Below are 21,037 nucleotides of genomic sequence, written 5' to 3'. Positions count from 1 at the left end.
GCAGCACTGCGACGCTTCGTGATTATGCTGTTGGCCTCAGCTTACAGTCATCACGAGAGTTTAGATACAAGATGACGACTCAGGAGGTTTCAGCTGCGAGCCAGCAGATGGCGCATATTCCGGGTGCTTCAATAGCCTTGGTTAAAAAGGCTGCCAAGGCACCGCCATGGAGGCATCGCAAGAACAAGGCAGCAGCCACAGCGACCGTAACAGGGAGCGGTGAGAAGGTTCAAGTCACTGTCACAAAGCCCAAGATCAAGACCCAAAAACCCAAGAATCAGAAAAAGGCAGATCGTGAGGACCCTGAGGCCGCCGCCGCCGCCGCCGCCGCCGCCGCTACAACCGGAGCGGAGGTGTCGAGTCCACGACAAGTCGTACAAGTCACGGAGACAACAGAGTATGCCACAATCCTTTAGTTCATTCTGAAACATGCTGATTTTCTTCCTAGATCCAAGGTGCTCGCTGTATCCAAGGTGGTGGAAAGGAGGCCTTTTATTCGAGATGAAATCACCGTCCCAAGCGCTGAATCCGGGGGCGTCCCCGAACCCACGACAGCCTACCTCAGCTGCGCGCAGCTCGCGCCGTCGCGCCTCGTACGGCCGCGCCGGATCCTCATTGTCATGGACCTCAATGGGACGCTGCTGCACCGGCCCAACAAGCGGCGACCCTCGCACTTCGTGACGCGGCCGTACGCGCGCGTCTTCATGGACTACCTGCTGACCAACTTCGCCGTGGCGGTGTGGTCGTCGGCGCGGCCGGAAAACGTCCACGGCCTAGTGGCCAGCCTATTGACGCCAGCGCAGCGCCAGCGCTGCGTCGTTGTCTGGGGTCGCGACCGCTTCGGCCTCTCGCGCGCTGACTATGACAGCCGCGTTCAGGTCTACAAGCGGCTAGCCCGCGTCTGGAGCGACCGCGCCGTCATGTCCGCCCACCCGGACGCCCGCCGCGGCGGCCGCTGGGACCAGAGCAACACGGTCCTCGTCGATGACTCGGCCGAAAAGGCTCGCAGCGAGCCGCACAACCTGCTGCAGATCCCAGAGTACGCCGGCCCTGTTGGAGAACTCCCCTTTGTGCTGCCACAAGTACACGACTATATCAACGAGCTGGCGTACCAGGCGGACATTAGCCGTTACATCCGAGAGAACCCGTTTCGGCTTGATGCGGGCTATACGTTGTAGTAGAAGGCTAAGAGTACCCATGCCCACTACCGTCGATGGCTAAATGCATGACCGAAACAAGGGCGTAGGCACAGCGCAGTGGTCGATATCGACATATATGGGTGGGTGGGTGCTACTTACACAAGGTGCTTAACCAAAGGTGGCTTTGATTTTGCAGAGGAATGTATTGGCTGGTTTACATTATCTCCAGCTAATGGCACAGCGAGGGTGACAGTGACAGATACTTTTTGCTCAACATAACCCAGGAGGATGAGGCCGTAACCCAAAAGCAAGACAGGCTTGGATAATCATGTTCAAGATTTCTGTATGGTATGTTAGGGGGTATAAATTATGACGCTATTAGTGAACAACGTTTCTGGTCTCGTGATGAAGAGCAGTTCTCGGACCTGCCGCGGGCCTAGCTTTCACACCGTAAAGGACGGAGAGACATCACTGAACAGTTCAACAGACAATAAACACGATAGCTTTGATGCTATTGTTAGTACTTCTATGTACGCGTGTTCTGGGATCATTTATTGTTTTTAGCCTCCGTCCATTCCCATGGTCATTACAATGCAGGCGCTAGGTTCATTCATGAATAGCACATCTGCAACTCGTAAATCATTTTCCCAGTCATCAACCCATGATCCATATACCTCATTACCCAGCCCAGTTCATTATTTAATTGTTTATTTGAAGACCTTGCCGTCGGCGTGGGGGTACTCCTTGCCGTTAACAACGGCAGGCTTCTCCCAGCCCCAGTTGGCCTCAACGAAGGCACGGTCCTCCTCCTTCTTGGGGTCGAGCTTGGTGAAGGTGTAGCTCTCGTAATCAGGAGCGACATCGAAGACGGGCTCGTACTCCTGGCCACGGACAACGAAAGCGCCCTGGATGACGGAGTCGTTGTTCTGGCCGTAGACGGAGGCAGTACCGAAGACGTACTTGCGGGAGCCCTCCAGGCGGGTGTTGAAGCCACCGATCAGGTTGTTGGACATGAAGGTGAGGGTGAGCTCGTCGTTGTACTTGTAGTCGACCTTCCAGATGGAGTACTCATCGAAGGGAACGTTCTCCCAGAAGTACTTCATGGCAACGGGGGTATCGTTGTTGGAGTAGAAGCGCTTGAGGTCATCAAGGGCAAAGCTGGACTTGCCAAGAGCCTCGCAAGGATGCTTGGGCTTGGGGGCAGGGGCATCCTCAGCGGCAGCCGGGGCGGCAGCAGCGGCAGCAGCGGGGGCGGCAGCAGCCTTGGGGGCCTCAACCTTGGGGGCAACGTTGGGAAGGGCAACCTTGTCAATGAACTCAACCTTGCCGACAACGTCGGAGTAGATGGGCTGGTTGACAATGGTCTCATACCAACGGGTGGTGGCAGAGTTAGCCTGGCGCCACTTGGTGTCGTAGAAGTACTGGAAACCACGGCTGATGATGCCAGCGGCAAAGAGATCGGCGAGAGTCAGACGCTCGCCGACAAGGTAGGTGTGCTCAGTGAGGTACTTCTCGACGGCACCAACAAGCTTATCAGCGACCTTGGCGGCATCGTCCACAACCTGCTTGCTGTAGGGCGCACGGCCGACGAGAGGGAGGTACTGGCCGGCAAGGGCGTTGAGGACATCGTTGTTGAAGAAGGACATCCACTTGAGGATGGAAGCGTAGCTACAAGAAGTCAGTCTACATATCTTCCACAGTCTTTTTGGTATTGATGTGCTTACTCCTGCTTAGTCTTGCCGAGGAGGGTAGTCTTCTCGTTCTGGGAGGTGACTGTTTCATATTAGCAACTGTGCTACCAGCGAGGTCAACGAGCAAACAGAAGTTGAAGAGCAAAGGAGTCAGAAGTTAGGCAATATCCACACAAAGAAAAAAAAACTTTTCAGACAGGGATAACTGTATAATAAAAAGGCTAGGTCATCACGCAAAGGAACGGCCCGAGTTGGGTCGGATGGAGGAGGCAGAGCTTGCGAGAGGGAGATGCGAGTCACGTACAGTAGATAGCAATAGCAACGGCCTCGTGGAGGGTGAAGCCGTCCTCGCCGACAAAGGCAGGGACCTTGCCGACGGGGCTACCGGCAAGGTGCTCCGGGGTGCGAGGAGCAGTCAGGTCAACGGTAGTGACCTTGACGTCGAGGCCATTGGCCTTGGCCACGGCCTTGATGGCAGTGGTGCGGGGGTTGCCCTGAAGAGGAGAGCGCTGTCAGTGCATTGTCTTTGGAGAAAACGAATAGCAAAAAATGAAAAGAAAGACGGCAATTATACGTGTGTTCTTACCTCGCTAGCAAAGAGAGTTCCGAAAGCCATTTTGACTGTAAATCTCGGTTGATCAACGACTGAGGATGTACGTGAGAAATGGAGTTGAACAGACTTCGAGGAAGAAAAGTTGTCCTTGACCCGCAGAGGTTGAGGAAATTTTTATGGTGGGATAAATTTTAGCCCCGCGCCCGGTGGCTCCTACAGCAACGCAACGGTGGCTAATATCCAGTGGCTGTGAAGGTACCTGGCCATATCTAATCTCCACGTGATGTGGCGCTAAAGCTAGGCCAGCCTCAAAGGGTTTTTGAGCAACGTCTACTACGAGCCGCCGAGTCTATCGGAAAGGAGAGCGCACCGGCGACTCAAATCTACAAAGCGCAAACCGACGCAACAATGGCGAGTCTCAACGCGGGTCTGCGCCAGTTTCGGTGCAAGAAGTCCGTTCTGGGGTCGCAATGGCTGTCCACGGCCACGAGGAAGCAAGCTGCTCCTTTGATGCCCCTAGCCGTCAGAACCCTTGCAACAACAACCTCGACGACGACGACGACGACAGCGACGACGATGATGGCGAGCAACGATGACACGTCAAGCTTCGACAACAACAGCAGCCTCAAGGCGCAGCTAGAGGCGATCCGGATCCCGCACGTGGGGGTGATGCACGCGCGCGCGGTGCCGTCGACGGCGTCGTACTTTTCACGGACGCCGCAGTTCAACGACCTGCACATCCAGCTGGCGCGGCTGCTGGCGCGGCATAACCACCTGCCGACGGTGGCGCCAGCCGAGGCGGCGCAGATGCCGTGGCTGCGTCTCGAGGCGATGCGGCGGGAGCTGGGCGAGTCGATCAAGGCGTCGCACTTTTCGCAGGTGATGCGCGTGGTGCGGCGGCTGCACTGCATCGAGCCCTCGCTGGCGCCGGCCGAGGTGAAGGCTGCCGTCGCCCGCTTCACCAAGCCCGTCAACGCGCTGCTCAACGTCGCCCGGCCGCTCGTCGTCGATCGCCTCGGCCGCGCCGTCGGCGTCGGCCGCAGGAAGACGTCGACGGCCCGCGCCTTTGTCGTCGAGGGCACCGGCGAGATCCTCGTCAACGGCAAGACGCTCAACGAGGCCTTTGGCCGCGTCCACGACCGCGAGAGCGCCGTCTGGGCCCTTCTGTCGACCGGCCGCCTGGACAAGTACAACGTCTGGGCCTTGGTCGAGGGAGGCGGCACCACGGGGCAGGCCGAAGCCATGACCATGGCCGTGGCCAAGGGTCTTTTGGCCCACGAGCCAGCTCTGAAGCCAGCTCTGCGCAAAGGTAAGCGATTCATTCCTCAGGGGTCGAGATGAATCCCCACGAAACCGAGAAGGGTCCTGGTTTGCTAATCTGTCATTTTTTCCTTTCTCGCTCTTCGGTAGCTGGCTGTATCACGCGTGATCCCAGAAAGGTGGAGAGAAAGCTCCACGGCCATGTCAAGGCTCGCAAGAGCCCAGCCTGGGTCAAGCGTTAGAAGAGACAAAGAAACAAGATGCGACGGCAAGATTCCGAAGATGCGCCTGGCTTACACGTAGAAAGCCGGCGTCGGTACCCAGACCGCCTAGGCGCTTTGAACGTCCATGCCTACCAGAGTTGCCTAGATGCCCTGTCCTGGTCACCCCGCTACCAATGTACATTATCATTTCTGCTGCTTACATTGCCAGAAGTGTAGTTATAAACAAAGAAAGCGCTTCATTTTCCCTTTACTTCTTCACATGCTTATAATCACACACCTCCGTTAGAGTCCCAACCACTCCACCGGTCGAATACGGCTCCTCTTAGCCGACAACCGGGGATAGCTTTCCCGATCTAGCAAAAATGCGGATCATTCACTCTCTTTTTCGCTATGTGGTCAACGCTCCCTTGTCTCGAATCCCATCAGGCTACGTCCATACTGGGTACTCGCGTTTGTGCCAAGCTACCAAGTACGGGAGCAAGCATTTGATAGGCTGAATGGAGTAGTTCGCCAAGCAGGTTGGCGTGATTGACTCGACGAGGAGCAACACAAAAATGCTCACAGGGAAAGTAGTCATGCATTCTAGCACATTGCGTGTATTATGCATCAATTGAGGCTAAGTTTGCAAAGGGGGGACTTGTCAACAGTCTGCACACTCGAGTGCCAATGAACCAAACTTACGGCATCAACGATGGATGTTTAGTCCGGGGTTCAATCAAACGTGGCTGTAGCATCTACGGTCGTCAACTGAGACACGCAATGGACCCATTATGCCTGCCTCATGATGTCTTTCGTGACATGGAGTGCACGCAATACGCCCATTTCATGGCCACACTAGCAGCTCGTTTCTCACCAGGACCAGTCTACTGTGTGGTGCAAACCAGGTTAGCCCTGGTTGTTGGCATGCACCATCCCTGACGTGGATCAACACAGCCATCGAAGAAAACACTTCTATTGGGCACAGATTGACTATGTTGACCACATGCGATGAGCACATCCCTCATTTGTAAGGGAGGGCCGTTCGTAGATACGACGAGATGATGACGTGAACACTGACCGATACGAAAGCTTGTTAAAGATAGCAGTGTCCGCTGTCTCCGAGTCACCGTCCTGCTTTTCGACCATCTCATCGCCTGGCAATTTGATGTGATGTGTATTCCCATTGTGCAGGGGTTGAACTCAAGCCAAACAACATGTGGACATCTGCAGCCCTTGGTTCATCTATAATATATGCAAAAGCAGCTTGTTTACCTACATGGGTGGTTGTTTGGGGGAGAACAATGAAAGGTGGCGAGGCTACTGGCTCTCGATCCCAGTAACTGGCTCGGTGTTGTGGGGTGCGTCTACACACCTACAGACCTAATCGGCGAACTAGATTGATCCATCAACTGCCAGCCGCTCGTTACGAGTAGGGGTCTCAATGAGTGGCTGTCGGACAGGGATCAACGTACAAGGAACAGGGCGTCATATCCGGCTCCATGTCAGTCCGGACATTTTGAATGTGTGATGTGAAGCTGAGCATGTTCCGGGCCTTTGGGTTTCCGCGGGGTCCTCTTGCAAACGCAGTTGGGGGAGCCATTTGCAGCATCAGCTTCCTCGAGCAAGGGATATAATATAACTAATGCATCAAAATGCAATGGCCGCGCAAGCCATTGATGCCTGTTGGAGATGAGGTTCCACCGGACAGTTGAGAGACTAGATCACTTGCGTCGCCAGATGAGCTCTCAACACTGATTAGTGCTAGCCTGCTCGTACTCACCAGTGGGCATCATTATACTCCGTACAGCGTTGATAATTGCTCGGGTTCTCGTGTTATCTGAGGCTCCCGAATAGCAGGGTAGTAGAAACAGCCGCGCTTTAGGGTGTAAGCTGTATTGTATGGATAGGGCGGATGCAATACTTAGCCGTGACCCAAGACTTGCAGCATCCGCACTAGCAAACAAGGCTACTGAGAACATGGTTTCAAGACCCCAGTGGCCAAAGGCTTCGTGGTTCGACGAAACGCGGCAGTTACGAAGTTGCAGGGGTGGTACTTAGGCTGTTATTACCAGTAGCCCAGCGCCTCCCGTTCCGATATTGAGACTGGTTCACTAACTAGTTGGCTAGCTAATGGTCACACCAAGCACCTCATCGAAAATGGGTCAGCTTCGGATCATATGCATAACATCGCACAGCGGATCTTGCCAGTGGGAGGTTAGCGAGTCCGTTAGAGGTCGCGAAATCCGAGGCTGCAAATGAATTATAAACGGTGCAATAGCGGCCTTGTCGCCTTTTCCTAATTCCGTAAAGCCGCTAAATCAGAATCGTAAGGCTAGCAAATGAGAGATTACCAGGGGCAATCTAGCAACATTTTGTAGGCCGAGGGTCTCATGAGAGCGCTCGTAGGTCTCGGATCTTGAGTGGAGGACAAGTACAAGGCACAGGTGCTTGAACGATTTTGCCTCGCCACTATTGGTTATTAAGAGTAATCGTCAGCTTGATGCGCCGTTTACAAATTTGGGCTGTTGGAGTTGAGTGACAAGCTTTTATCATCTGATTCGGAGGGCTCTCATCCGGCAGCCTGTCCACATGTGTCAGTGGTCTGCTCGTTGCAAAGTACTCTTTGCAGGCGGGGCTGGGCCAAGAGAAGTTCTTCCGAGCAGAATGATGCATGATTTCATGCATCGATTTTTTGTGCTGTTTTCTTGATGGAGACCAGCCGGACATCCAGAACTCGCTCTGCGGGCTTGCCTGCGAATGCAATCTTGTTCATTCTCGGAACTATTGCGAAAGAAGCCGTCGCTTGAAAAGAATATTGCGGGTCGGCAATATTTGCGCGTGTCGCCGCCGCCATCAATTCTGTAATGCTGATTGTGTGGTTCGTCTTGTCGATTTGAAAAGTGATAGACATTACGCACTCCATAAAGGGTAGTACGAGACAGCCTCGTGTGATTTGTCAACTCGACAGGTCGACCTGTCCCGTGTACCGGGTCAGCGCTATAGGACAGGGTCGTGATAGTGCCAAGATCAAGATCATCGTCGCGCATCCCACGTGCCAGCCGCCGTCCTGGTCGCCTGCAACAGTGTTTTGTCACGTCATGGGCAGGCATAGGGTCGGGAAGGCGGGCCAGCTCGGTGGTGTCAATGCGGATGTTCTAGTGCGTCGAGTAAAAAAACTCTGAAGGCTTCGAGTGCATAAAGGTACAGGCCTGCTAGAGGATAGCGCAAACAGGTCTGCTGCGTAGCATTTCGGGCCGTTCTTGACTCAAGTTGATTGGCGCCGCTCCAGACTGATTCAAGTGAGAGCAGGGTAGATGACAGAGGCGCTGAGTCCATGAACATGTCAAGTTTGAGGAGAGGAGCGTGTCATGCGGGCAGTGCTTGGCTGCTTTGAGGCTTTTGGAAGCTGAGAAGGGAGACGGACAGAGGGCGGGCGCACGAGCCATGGGGCGTAGCGGGGCGGAGCCTAGAATTGAGTATGCTAGGGGTCTGGCGGAAAGGTTGGCGGACTGACAGGCCAGATTTATTTAAGTTGGGAGTGGTAAGTAAGGTAGGTAGCACGTGTTTGGGACAAGTTACAGTGATGACAGAAGAGTTGGAGAAGAGGAAGGTGCATGATAACTATCTATGTGTATCTCAGTGTTTGTGTGCAGTGAACGGAGGCCCACCATGCCTACCTAGGTAGGTAGGTAGGTAGGTAGGCAAGTACCTACTATTAGGTTAGGTAGACTCCCCGCTGTAAGTAGGCCACCTTGTAGGTAGGTACCTACATTAACTTACCAGTAGTAGCTACCTAGGTAAATACTCAGACACCTTAGTACGGATAGGCATAATCACAGGTGCACTTTTGTCTCCCCACTGTACCTACCTACCTACCTAGGTTACTAAATACATAGGCAGCCAACCGGCCGGCGGATAAGTAGTTGGAGTTGACAGTGAGTTGACAGGCGGCACCAACTCCACCCCAAACTGCCTGGTCCACTGGAAACCTCCGCTAGAACTTCTGTCCGAGTATCCGGAACCGGAGTGCCTGCCTCGTTGCCTGCCATCCATCGGGTATCAGCTACTTGCTATGTTTTGCCAGTCACAGTACTCAGTACGTGCTCGAGCGGGGTCTGGCTCCATTCCTCCATTGGCAGGCGCATTGTGCAGTTCCTGGGGCCGCTATTGTCAGGCAGCGGGGCTCCTTCCCCCGAGGCGACGCTGAGGCTGTAGATGCCAGTAAAAGCACATGATGCTGGTACATCCCTACCAGTACCTAACTTACCTACTTAGTCAGTACATAACTACTGGTACGGATTGCCCTTGTCCCGACCTTGCCGTTGCTGATGTGGCCCTCCCTCAACAACCGCCCTCGCGCACGGCGCATATCTCTGCACCGTGCACTTTCGTCTATTCCTTCGCTCACTCCGTCTTCGCTCCCCGTCCGGCAGGAGAGCCGCCCGCGCATGGCCCAGCGCATTCTCGCGTCCTCCCTCACACGAGAGAGCGTTTGCACTCATATAGCGCCAAGTGCTGCCCTCGCTCCCCCCGTGTCATGCAGCAGCAGCCACTGAGTGCAACCTCGGAACCCATTTCCGCAGCTTGCTTTGAGCCCGGATACGCCCAAGTCAGCCTGCATCTTCAGCCGCTGATCCGTTGTCACTTCTCGACCATCGGAGGCGTTGTTGGCTGGGACGCCCAACATCTCAGCCTTTTGGGGGCGGGGAGCATTGCGACCGACAAGCCCAACTGCAGTTGCCGGTGACATCACAATCAACAACTCGCGGGGAGCGATCCGGTGCACTCCTTTGACGTCTTGAGGAAATGAGAAGGCCTGATTTAGGCAGTTCGGCACCGTCAGTCTCCAACTTACAGCCCGGGGGGGGGCGTGGCGCAAAACCGGTTGCTCCGTAAACTTTATGCTCCTCCTTGAGGGGGGTGTCATTGGCTCGGGACTCGCTGCAAGTCCCCAACCCCAGCCTATGTATCCTCTTGTCTGTGCTAAAAATGCAATGCAAGACAAGGTTTACCCTCGCCTCACATGCCGTGAGCGCGGTGCGCAGTCTACTGAGTACTTGGTAATTGGTATACTCAGTATTTCCAGCACGCCCGCTCAGCTACACCGGCACCGGTCAAGCACATCGCTAACCTCTGCCCTGGCACGACCCTGCCAATCATCGCCTACTGGTAGTGCAGCCAGGGCCAAGCCACGAGCCTGTGCTCTTCTGCTCGCGCGCCGACCGCTCGACTGGGAAAGCACACACGGCCTCTCTACCGTTGGCCATTTGGAGGTGGCCGGATCGCCCGTGCATGCATCTCCCGCGGCCCGGTCAAGACGCAACTCTCGGCCGGATCTTCTAACACCTTCGCTCTGCGAAACTCTCCTCGGCCATATTTGTGAAACACGCCTTCTCCGCCACATTTATCTTCCTCGCGTCGTCCGTATCTCGGTCAAGACAACCACCACCCCGAGTCAAGCATGCCAGACTGCCCCCAGTAAACTCATGCTCGCCTGCATCGGCCTTAGCTTGATGCAAGTGTCAGCCACTAGCTGCAAATCTCCTCATCAAAACAGGAAAATTCGCCAACGGTCCTCAGCTACACTTACACATTTGCCCTATGGCTTGATACATGGCAATTTGCTGCCATCAGTAACCAGGCCCGCCATTGTTGGGATGAATCCACACTCTAGTCGTTTATATGTGCCGCTATTCCTCCTCCTATTCAACGTTTTCTTGTTTTCTTGTTTTAAGCCCAATTGAGATTTGTATCTCCGACACCGACTTGAGTTCCCCCTCGCCTTCACTGACTCGAGTGGGTATCAGCCATTGGCACCAGCCGTCGTTGAACAATCCGCGCATAAACGCTCGAGGTTCCGCAACCTCCACATGGCCCTGCCCCAAAACCCTTACCCATGTTAGCAGTAACTATCTTTGCTTCGGTCCTTCTGGGTATCCAACTGTCATGACATTCAAGCCCCCGGTTTTTCTTGGGCCAAGCCTCGTCTAGGCCTTGGTAGTGAAGCTTTTGCTTGCTTGTTAGCACCATCCTCGCGATGTGCCTAGCGGGTTCGTAATGCCTGTAGCTTTTTTTTCATGCAGATCAAGTACACCCTGCCCAGCCGAGAACTTTGTCTTCTACTACCAGTATCTTGCCCCTTTCCCCTTGGAATTGAGAATGGAGCACTAGCCGCAGCTCCTCCATGTTGCCGTTCCTTACAGACACCCCCCGCACTCCTCCTTCCCTCCCTTGCTCCTCTCCGTTTCTCTCCCCGGCACATACTAGACTCGTCCTATTGAGTATGGCGTACTTGTCGTTTTGCTCATGATTGTAGCCTGGCCGTTTCTTTACTAGCACACAGACGTGACGCAGCGGAAAGTCCTCTTGCGTGTCCACTGCACTCGTCTGGATTAGTACGCATGCGTTGTATGTAGCTTCCGCAACGTTCCTATTTGTATTAATGTCAATTTACCCCAATTCTACCTTCATTGTTGTTTCGTCGAAGAATCAATGACTCTTCAGTCATCATGATATAAGACAGCATCTCCCGCCTCCCTCACAGAAAGGTCACATTCAAGCACTCAAAGAGGTCCTGGACAATACGGCTTCCACTTCCTTTCATCACTAATATAACCCAGCCATATATACTGCTGCTCATTTCACTTAGACTTTTCATTTTCCCGAGGGTTATTTGCATAACCCCTCTTCCTGGGAAACCCACTTGCCCGACCCTTCACATCGACATTGGCGGGTCTCCAAGCTCCCGACTCGTTGGCAATCCAGTTGCTCCGTCGGGTTGGGGACCTCTCACCGTCCGCTCCGCCTAGGTCCCTTCGGAACCGAAAAGGTGGGCAGTCATCGCCGCATTGGCGCATTGCAAAGGCCTTTCTGCTCCTGGCGTTGCATTTGGCCAAGCTCAAACTGACAACGGTTGCCCAGTTTTTTGATCTTATTTCCCCTTCTGCACCGTCCATATCCGGGTGGGCTCTACGGTGACCGAGTCTCTGCAGATCCGCTTCATCTTGGTCTCTCGGTGGTGTGGTCCTGCCAATCATGAACTACTCGATCTGTGGCTTCATGTTCTACCAATCACATACAAAAGATTTATTAAGCTATCCGGGATCCAAATTGTGGGAAACTGCGGTTCCGTCGTTCTCCTTCTAACTTTGGCATGACACGATACTACCACGTTATCCACGGCATCGAATGGTACAAACCCTTGCTTGCTCACGCTACCTCGTCCTTCAACTCGAACACCGAGACTCTCCATCACAAGTCTCGGTTACTGATTTCCGAAAACCCGCTTTAGCTTTACATATGATTGTGCATTGGCCATTGCTTGAAAGCCCCTGCAAGAGCACACTGTCCTCTAAAATCCTCCGACGGCCCAACCAGCAGGTGGTGTTCTTCCTCAATATATCTCCTACTTGTACGCCGCCGTGATCCTGGCGTACTATTACCCTTCACCTACTTCCGTGTCCCCGGCTAATCGTGAAGCCTATCTTTGCGAGGCTTCGTGTGGGGAATTTGCCGGGGATATGGACGAGCACGACCAAGGCCGACGCAGCCAAAATGCACTGAGCGATTCCCAAGGGACGAGATATGCGCCACTTGGCTCTTCTGCCTCTCAACATGGGTTGCTTTCTGACGTATCTGCTGGAAGGTACCGCCACGGGCAGCAACAGCAGCAGCAGCAGCAGCAGCAGCAGCAGCAGCAGCAGCAGCAGCTCGGCCTGTCTGGCCCCCCGCGCTCCCTTGATAGCGGTGTCAGCGCCGACGGCCAATATTACCCAGATCAAATATCGACTTTCTCTGGTCCAACAAATTTGTCGGCGGCACAAATGTCCTATGGGTCTGATTACACTACTGGCGGCGCTGACACTGGCACACGACAGCAACAGCAAACAGTTGGGTTTGGCAGCTACAACACAAGCATGATGATGTACAGCGTCCCGCAAACGAGCACGCAAACTTCGATTTACAACACATCACAGTACGCCCCATCACTGTCGTCGAGAAGCAACCACATGACATCAGCATCTCTGCTTTCCGACCAGACAGGCGTGAATCCATCTTATTTCGGGGAGGGAGAGGTTTCCTCAGAGACAGCCTCGATACAGCCTACTGTCAACAACGCAACGGCAGCTGCATACTACCAGGATATCCCCTCCTCGTTTCACTATACTACTGGGCCAAGATCGGGAAGCAGCGGTGGCAGTGCCAGTGTCAGCGGCAACAGCCTCTGTGGGGTGGAGAGCCTCTACCAGCTTGCAGATCTGAATGCCAGTAGCTCTGGTGCGATGGCAGAATCCTCCGGGCCAGACAGAACGGCTGAGTTTGTAGAGAAATGGCAAGAGTACCAGCGTCGCCTTGCCAACGTCTTTTTGGACATCAAGAACGGACGGTTGGAAAAAGCGGCCGATGGACTTTTGAGCGTCTCTTTTTGGCTGCTGTCAAGAGTTGAAGAGTTAGGTCAGTTTTTTTTTTTCGTGTTTTTGGATTCCTCGCGACCCTCAGTACCAAATCTCCACTGCGAAGATTCTAACACCGTTTACCTGAGCCTCATGACTAACATGCTCCATCTGGCAGGCTTAACCGAGGACGACGAGGACCTTAATAAGGATCGGCTGAAGCTGTGGCAAGACTTTAATCATGCCTGGATCGCGCTCATATTTAAACAAAAGCAGTATATGGGGCAGATGGAGCCTGATGGTGTAGTCTTACAACCCCTATCAGTTCGAACGGTGAAGCGGATGGGTGACGAGCTGATTCGCCTCTGCGACGGCATTGAACGGCATGGCCTGGTCGACTACCAGTTTGGTGTCTGGGAAGATGAAATAGAATCATGTAAGTGGAGTCCCCATCTATCCGAAACGAAAGCACAAGCAGATGGATATTACGACTTTGACGAGAGAGGTTGGACACTGACGCGTTGAACTATATTAGTGCTCGAGGATTGCCTAACGCTCTTCGAGGAGCGAGAGAAGGAACAGGAGGAGGCGCACCCAGACAAGGGCAAGCGTACGGGATAGCGTGTACACAATGGAATAGAAGGAAAAGGCCTATCATTTGGTTATGATATTTTTGTCTAATTCCTTGTTGCTTTTTTCTCTTGTCATTTTAGAGTATTAGAATTATATACGGCGCGCATGATACAATGCAATGATCGCCCAAGATCAACACTGATATTTCTCTCAGCCTTGGATATACATTATCGACCACATTGCTTCACCCCGTGCATATGGGAAGAAGATTTTTCTCAAAACACGACAGAGCCGATGCATGTGTGCAACCTAACTGGGGCTTGGGCGGGCGCATCTCTCTGTTTGGCACGAGAACAGTAACGCGAGAGTACAAACAGGCTGCTAAGTACCTGTGTCTGCCCATCAAACCCTCCTCCGCCCCTCCCCCAACGAAGGTGCACCCGTTACTGACACGAAAGAGTGGACGATTGCCTTGCTCATCTCGATAGGGCAACCCACGCGAACGGGGGGGGGGGGAGGGGGTCGCGTAGGGGCGATGGGAAATACGCAGTTGAGTTAGACTGACACGTGGATCCTCATGCCTGGGCAAGCTGAAATAACGTCGTTTTAGCTCAGCGTATGCAGACCCAAACCTTAAAAAAAAAAGATCAAAGAAAAAAAAAAGTGACAAGGGGCTTGCTTTTTCTCTCTTTGAGAACAGGCGTGCTCTCCTGGTACTGCTCCTTCTCGCTCCCTTGGCGGGCGCGCCCCTTTTCCGCGGTGTCTACGTGATATCGGCGTGGCGTAGATTTCTTTTTGCATCATCTTGGCTTTTAGCGGGGATTTGGAGGAAAAAAAATTCCGAGTAAATGAAAGGGGTCGCAAGGTGATAAGCTTTGTCCCAGTGTCTCAAAAAATAACGGGGAGGGAAAAAAGAAAGCAGATTCACCCCCTCTTCTCCTCCCCGGATATCAATCATCATGTTTACCGAAAATTAGTTGACGGGTGTGATGTTGAGGGACCCCCCCCCCCGCCCTCTCTCTCCTCCACTCCACGGCCCCCCCGGTTGGAGCCCACAATAAGCATGGCAGATTCATAAGCTTTCTCAACGGGCCTCCGTCGCCCGGATGATGTTTTTTTTTTAGTACGAATTACCCTTTTCTGGTCGTTGCATTGACTACATTTGTCGTCTTAGCGAGCACAGCCAAGGGCTCAAATCGACGCCTTGTGAGGAGGGAGCAAGAGCCAGCCTCCGACAAACATGATTTGATACGAGACATGTGCTTGTTTCTTTTAACCTCGGGAGTCGAGTTTGGCATATTAGTTTGAAAAAAAAAAAGGAAAGAAAGAAACAGACTCGGACTTTGATTTTCATGTCATGTATATCTACATGCTTATAAACTTGTATATTTGTATACTTCTACACATCTATACCTATTTATATATTTCAAATATTTATATACTTCATATGCTTTATATATTCATATATTTCCATGTTTGTGTAGTCCGTACGTATTCACCTATCCGCGTGGTGGTATATGTACATACATATGATGGAAAAAAACTCGAGTGAAAATCAAAGAAAATCAAATCCCAGGGTCAACAATATCACAAGCCTCATTTTCAGCAAAATGTCTGTGCTGTGATTCTGACGTTGGGCATCCGGCTTGGCGGAGAAGACGTGAACAGCAACGTGACCGGTTCGGGGGGGGGGGGGGGGGGGGGGGGCCAATTCCGACCAACGAAACCAACGAGCCGCCCCGCCAGCCATATGGTCCCATTATTAGTACCGGTGGAACGAGGCTGACGGTGAATGGGTAGGCAAGAGCATATAAAGATAAATGAAAATAATATAAATAAGAAGAGATCGAGGCCAAAAGCGGTCTGACCACCCACGCAGCCACGCTCCGTCACGTCAAAAAAAATCGGTCTCGGGGACCAACACCGGGGAATAGCCCTTGTCGCCGTCTTTGAGGGGTAACAGCCGCGGCTATATGCTGAGGGGGGAGGTAGGCGACTACCTGATGCTTGTCATTGGCAGATTCGCAAGGGTCATTCCTTTCAAGGGTACAAGAAACATTAAGAGATTATACATGTCATTTTTTTTCCTAATCATTATATCATGATGGCTATGTGATGGTTTTTTTTTAAGGTTCGTTCGGCAGTCTTCCAGCGACGGCCGTTTATAGCGTCATTGTTTGTGCGTGTATTTTTAGTTTGAGCCACTCTCTTAGAATTGGTCTATCACCCCCGGTCACGTTAGCATAGTCCTTTAATTTACCAAGCCGAGAGTCCAAAAGTTATCACAGCCCAGCCCATGGAACCAATAGCCTCGCTGGAACAATGCAGAGGCCCCATCGGTCAAGCCCAGGTCAGGCCAGTGGGTATTTTGTCTTTGGAGGCCTTTGGGAGGGGAAGAGACAAGAAGGAAATAAACTCACCCAACGTCATGCTCATGCTCACGTCAGTATTTTCTACCATCTTGGTAAATTCCTCAAAGCTAATCTTGCCATCGCCGTCCAGGTCGGCCTCCATGATGGTCTTGTCGACAATCTGTTGCAGCTGCTGATCCTTGAGGTTGTTACCCACCATCATCTTGAGCACGATGAAGAGCTCGCCGTTGCTGATGTATCCGTCGCGGTCAATGTCGTATACCTTGAAGGCGAAGCGCAGCTTCTGCTCCTTGTTGCCCTTGCTGCTGAATGCGCTAAGGCCCGACACAAATTCTTGAAAATCGACATCGCCACCGCCGTCTTCGTCAAAGATGGCAATCATTCTACGCAGATGCGTGTTAGCATTTCGCGGCATCCGGCGACCGTCGTTCCTGGAGATGGCTTTGGGGGGGGCTCGCTAACCGAGTCGCGAGCGGGTTCGATGAGATTTGCGGCAGGCTGAGAAACTCATCGCGCTCGATTGTACCCGAGTTGTCCTGCCCCAGGTGATATCAGTATTGTTTGCCGAGCGAGTTCCGTGAATGCAAAAGGCTGCAAAATACCTTGTCCAGCTTCATGAAGCGCTTCCGTAGGCGATCGACCTCCTCTCTGTCGACTGCGCTGACGTTAGTCTCGCCATGTACTGTGCTGGGTTCTTCGATCTTGGAGCCACAAACAGTTGGATCCTTGGACAATGTTGTCCAGGACGGCGCTGGTGGTGTTGCCCATGGTGAGGAGCGAGCGATGCGACGGGCCTGCACGGGCGGTGTGTGAGGGGTGATCGGCAAGTCGCGAGAGCTCAGCGATTCGGCAGCCCAAGTCTCAATCGTATATATTGTTCGATTATGCTTCGGAGACTAGTAGGCAGATGGCGGGCCCGGTTGTCGTCGCGGTCTCGTGGGGATGGAGAGGTCGTGTGTTTGGTGGTGGGAGCGTGCCTGACGATGGAGGGGTTCCAGGTTCGGAGCACGGGCCAGGTAAAATGACGAAATGTGCCTACCCTATACCTGACTTTGATGTGTCGGTAAATAAGGCGAGCTCTGACTGAGGTTCCGTGTAGTCGAGACACTGCCGTATAGTCGAGAGGATGAGTATAATCTGGTGTCTGGAGAAAGGCTGTATGTTTTGAAGGGTTCGTCTTTTTATTCCTGGGGGTGGATTGGCTCTTTATTGTGTCTCGTGCTGAGGATTGTGACATGTAGTACGTGTAAGTCACAACTCCCACGACAGGTTAACTCAGTGTTATACAGTCACACGGGGCCGAAATGGCAGCGAAAACCCCAAAGCGAGAGTCATGAGCTACCGAAAGACCGATTGAGACCCGTATGGCCAGTTTCTTAGAGTGTCTACTATATCGACATCATCACTCTACGGCATTTATCCATACTAGAAGCTCGTGCAGCTTTATGGTTACTAAGCAGACCGCTTGCACATTTGCGTGCGCAAACTTGCTACTGTGTGCGGAGGCGGGCTAGGCAACAGAGGTAGGTACCGGTCCAGCCAAAGTAGGCGCTCGCGGTACTTACTTGATTTCTGCTTTACAGTGATTGCAGTGGTCGCCGTAGCTGTTTTCGGCGTAGCCTCTAGCGCCCTCAGGGGCCCCGAAAGAGGGGGAAAGTGGATGGTCTGCGCACGAGGCTTGTACCTCTACCAGCAAAATTAGCAGCAGAGTGACATTGCATACCAGACGTCAACAAACATCACCCTCGGTTTTCCACGCATGCACCCAGTGAAAATTCTTCGCGCGGCAAAACAATCCCAACGTCACCTCATCCGCCGCGAGACTTTGCGCATCAAAAAGGTGCCACCACAGCACCTTTTTCATCCGCCAAATATCAAAATCACCCTTTTTAGCTGCTGATTTATGACTTGAGTGATCTTTTTGGCGGGTTTTCCGCGGGCAAACTGCCGTCCTTCACCACCCCTACACCATGTCTTCTCGCAAGGTTCGCGTCAAGAAGCTCAGCGTCAAGACTGCTCTCCCTGTGCTCAGGGAGGATCAGATCGATGCTACAGAGTACGAGACTATCACCACTGAGTCTCAGATCGCAACCGGCGTCGAACACGCCGAGGAAAAGGTTCGTCCATCTTCCCCCTATCCCATGCCTGATATCACGAGTTATGCCACGTGACCCACTGTCAAACCAACCAACCCCTGTCACTTGTCTGCATCCGCGCATCTGCCACACCCCAAGCTGGCACTAATACGGATTTATGTCTTTAGGAATACCATTTGCAATCCATCCTCAAAGATGCCGGCACAAGTAATGACCAGGAAATTCCGGTCCCGCCTCCCCAGGAGAGCGAGGTAAACTATGAGCAGCTTTACCCCGTACCTTTTCACAAACCATCCACATATATCCGCTTCTCCCAGACTGTCGAAGAGTGCATCAGCTGCCAATATGACATGAGCACTGAGGACAATGATTTCCTCAAAACATACAATGCCAAGCCTGGGCCCGCCGGTGGTCTGTCCGAAGACGACTTTGAACGCATCATGGAAGTTTTTGAAGACACGGCAGCTGAGCAAACACCCTTTGCATCCGTTGACAACACCGTCGTTGCCTATGACATGATGGTACCAGGACTCAACCACCTCGGCGCTCAGCACCTGCTGCAGCATGCAAAGGCCATATATGAGTACTGGAAGACCAAGCGTCAAGAGGCTGGTAACAAGCCCCTGCACCCCATGCTCAAGTTCGAGACACATCAGGAGACAGATGATACCGACCCATATGTGTGCTTTAGACGTCGTGAAGCCCGACAGACCAGGAAGACGAGAGCCCGCGACAATAAGATTGTCGAGACGCTCAAGCGCCTGCGTCGTGAGCTCGAAGATGGTCGTCAGCTGGTGCTCATTTCGTATGAACGCGAAATGATGAAGCGTGAGCTTCTGCACATGGAGCGCGCCGTCTTTGAAGAGCGTGCTAGGCTTAAACACATTAAGCTCAGGCTTGGAATCAAAGGCGAGGACGACGACCTCGTCAACCAAAAGGTATGTGCAGCAACCTTCTCGGGCTGTGCTGGCCAACAGCTGACTCTCCAAATAGCCACAAAAACGCAAGCCTGTCGATACGACAGCTGCTGCACGGGCTGCTGGCACTCATGCCCGCACCCCAGTCCGGCCCGATGGCCGCCAAGTGGAAGCCGACCTTGTCCAGCTTGCTGACCAGCTTGCTGAGAAAGAGAAGGAGCTCCGTAACGAGATTGATACCAAGGTCCAGAACCATCGCAGATGGAACCAGAACCACATTGATCTTACCGTAGACCCGTTGTCACCCGTACACGAACAGGGCTTGGAGCTCAAGTTCCGCCCAGCAAAGACGCAATACCTCATGACGCCACCGGCCTCTGTGTCGTCTGACTCGATGGACGTGGATGAAGACGGCCCTGTGCCTGTGCAGCTGGATAAGCCACACGCTGGCCCCGCCTTCCAGTTCAAAGCGGGAGGAACCGCGACCGAGCCGCTGCAGACCAACCAGCCGGCATTCCGTCGCAGAATTGGTCGTTTGAGCCGCCTCTGGATAGACCGACGAGGCATGGCAACGCCGCCCAAGACCGATTCGCAAGGATACTCAGACCGTTGGAAGTACGATTCCGACGACGAAGAGGATGTGGAACCACCAGTGTATGAGCTAGACCCGTACGACACACGAGCGTTGAAATTCCGGGCCACCATCCCGCTCAGCTCATACCTATTCCGAGGCAGACCAGTCGCGCCACCAGAGACCCTGAATAATGCGGCGACCCGAACGCTGCCGGCGCCGCCACCGGCACAGCAACAAGCGCCAGTAGCCTCCTAGTGGAAGAGGCAGCGTATCAGGCAGAGCCAGAGTACTTGTAGGATAGGATGACTTGTATATAGCGTTGCCTTTTTTGATATTTCGGTGCATGGCCGAGAGGACCAGTGGTCCGATGTATCAGTATATAGAGCCTGGGATTGGCATCTTTGTTTGCGCGGAGTTGGGAGTCGGGTTCATTATATCTTGGGGTTACTAGATGGAGATGCCCCCCGGCACAAATCCATAGAATAGAAAGACTGGTAGAACCAGCAACTGTTGTCTATTCCCGAAAAGTGACCGTGTACTCTCGGAGGGCGCTCTTTGTCGAGTTGCAACCAGAGAAATGTGTCGTATGTAATCGCAGGTCCGTGTGGCTCGGCGGATGCGGGAAGCCGATCATGGATGGCTGCGTCTTGCGGCGTCCACGCAGGTATGACGGGCTGCTGCTCTGCATGAGATTCGTCTTCGGGGTGGGTAGGAGTAGAATCATTGCATAAAGAAGCACAGGAAGAGAGCCTTAGCCGGCAGATAATCGTCGTGGAGGAGGAAGAGGAGGAGGGGGAGCGTGGCCATTACAAACGAGGCTCAGCTGACTATCAGCCGTGTCAGCGCGACAAGGTGGTTTGGCAGAGAAGTGACCAGGCTTTCGCTGAGCGAGAGGACAGAGAGTGTTTGTGATGGGGGCACACGCGTACCGAATGAGACAAGAAATCGCTGACACAAGTGCCATGAAGAAGCAGTCAAATGAGCGAGAGACTTGTAAGAAAAAACGCCCACAAAGATTTGCGGTCTGTGTAGAGAATATAAAATGGTGCCGGGCCTGTAACAATCGCACAAGTGCGGTGGTGTGTGAGGGAATGGGCAAGGCGGGAGCGTGGGGCCTCTGTGGCTGCTAACAAGCGAGCTAACAAATATCGCGGTAAAACTGTTAGTACCTACAGAGCCTCTTCCCCCGTTCAGGCTTAGTGGGACTGATTCGAGCCAGGGTCTCTTTTTTGGATTTTGGGGGAGTTTTTTTTTTGGGCGACTCAC

The 21,037-nt window shown here is 53.2% G+C and overlaps 6 protein-coding genes across 6 annotated transcripts; 4 read left to right on the top strand and 2 right to left on the bottom strand.

Annotated features, from left to right (window-relative positions):
* Positions 1-71: 71 nt before the first annotated feature.
* V2A60_004556 (HAD-like domain-containing protein) lies at positions 72-1,178 on the top strand (the record flags this gene model as incomplete). The annotated part of the gene is made up of 2 exons (XM_083255873.1): positions 72-397; positions 449-1,178. The coding sequence occupies 2 exons, from the start codon at positions 72-74 to the stop codon at positions 1,176-1,178; spliced, it is 1,056 nt and encodes a 351-aa protein (XP_083111999.1).
* A 668-nt stretch (positions 1,179-1,846) lies between these two features.
* Positions 1,847-3,446, bottom strand: V2A60_004555 (uncharacterized protein; the record flags this gene model as incomplete). Its single annotated transcript, XM_083255872.1, has 4 exons — positions 1,847-2,807; positions 2,864-2,912; positions 3,135-3,324; positions 3,417-3,446. The coding sequence occupies 4 exons, from the start codon at positions 3,444-3,446 to the stop codon at positions 1,847-1,849; spliced, it is 1,230 nt and encodes a 409-aa protein (XP_083111998.1).
* A 345-nt stretch (positions 3,447-3,791) lies between these two features.
* Positions 3,792-4,885, top strand: V2A60_004554 (mitochondrial 37S ribosomal protein uS9m; the record flags this gene model as incomplete). The annotated part of the gene is made up of 2 exons (XM_083255871.1): positions 3,792-4,692; positions 4,794-4,885. The coding sequence occupies 2 exons, from the start codon at positions 3,792-3,794 to the stop codon at positions 4,883-4,885; spliced, it is 993 nt and encodes a 330-aa protein (XP_083111997.1).
* A 7,481-nt stretch (positions 4,886-12,366) lies between these two features.
* Positions 12,367-13,860, top strand: V2A60_004553 (uncharacterized protein; the record flags this gene model as incomplete). Its single annotated transcript, XM_083255870.1, has 3 exons — positions 12,367-13,300; positions 13,418-13,675; positions 13,775-13,860. 3 exons carry the CDS (start codon positions 12,367-12,369, stop codon positions 13,858-13,860), a joined length of 1,278 nt encoding a protein of 425 aa, XP_083111996.1.
* A 2,161-nt stretch (positions 13,861-16,021) lies between these two features.
* Positions 16,022-16,952, bottom strand: V2A60_004552 (calcineurin regulatory subunit B; the record flags this gene model as incomplete). Its single annotated transcript, XM_083255869.1, has 5 exons — positions 16,022-16,032; positions 16,233-16,567; positions 16,647-16,720; positions 16,787-16,839; positions 16,901-16,952. The coding sequence occupies 5 exons, from the start codon at positions 16,950-16,952 to the stop codon at positions 16,022-16,024; spliced, it is 525 nt and encodes a 174-aa protein (XP_083111995.1).
* A 1,202-nt stretch (positions 16,953-18,154) lies between these two features.
* V2A60_004551 (enhancer of polycomb-like-domain-containing protein) lies at positions 18,155-20,026 on the top strand (the record flags this gene model as incomplete). Its single annotated transcript, XM_083255868.1, has 3 exons — positions 18,155-18,301; positions 18,448-19,218; positions 19,274-20,026. 3 exons carry the CDS (start codon positions 18,155-18,157, stop codon positions 20,024-20,026), a joined length of 1,671 nt encoding a protein of 556 aa, XP_083111994.1.
* Between the last annotated feature and the right edge of the window lie 1,011 nt (positions 20,027-21,037).

Source organism: Cordyceps javanica, chromosome 3 (assembly GCF_051103115.1).
Source record: "Cordyceps javanica chromosome 3, complete sequence".
Classification (NCBI taxonomy): domain Eukaryota; kingdom Fungi; phylum Ascomycota; class Sordariomycetes; order Hypocreales; family Cordycipitaceae; genus Cordyceps; species Cordyceps javanica.
The sequence above is the reverse complement of the archived record's forward strand: the minus strand, read 5'-3'. Positions and strand labels throughout refer to the sequence as shown.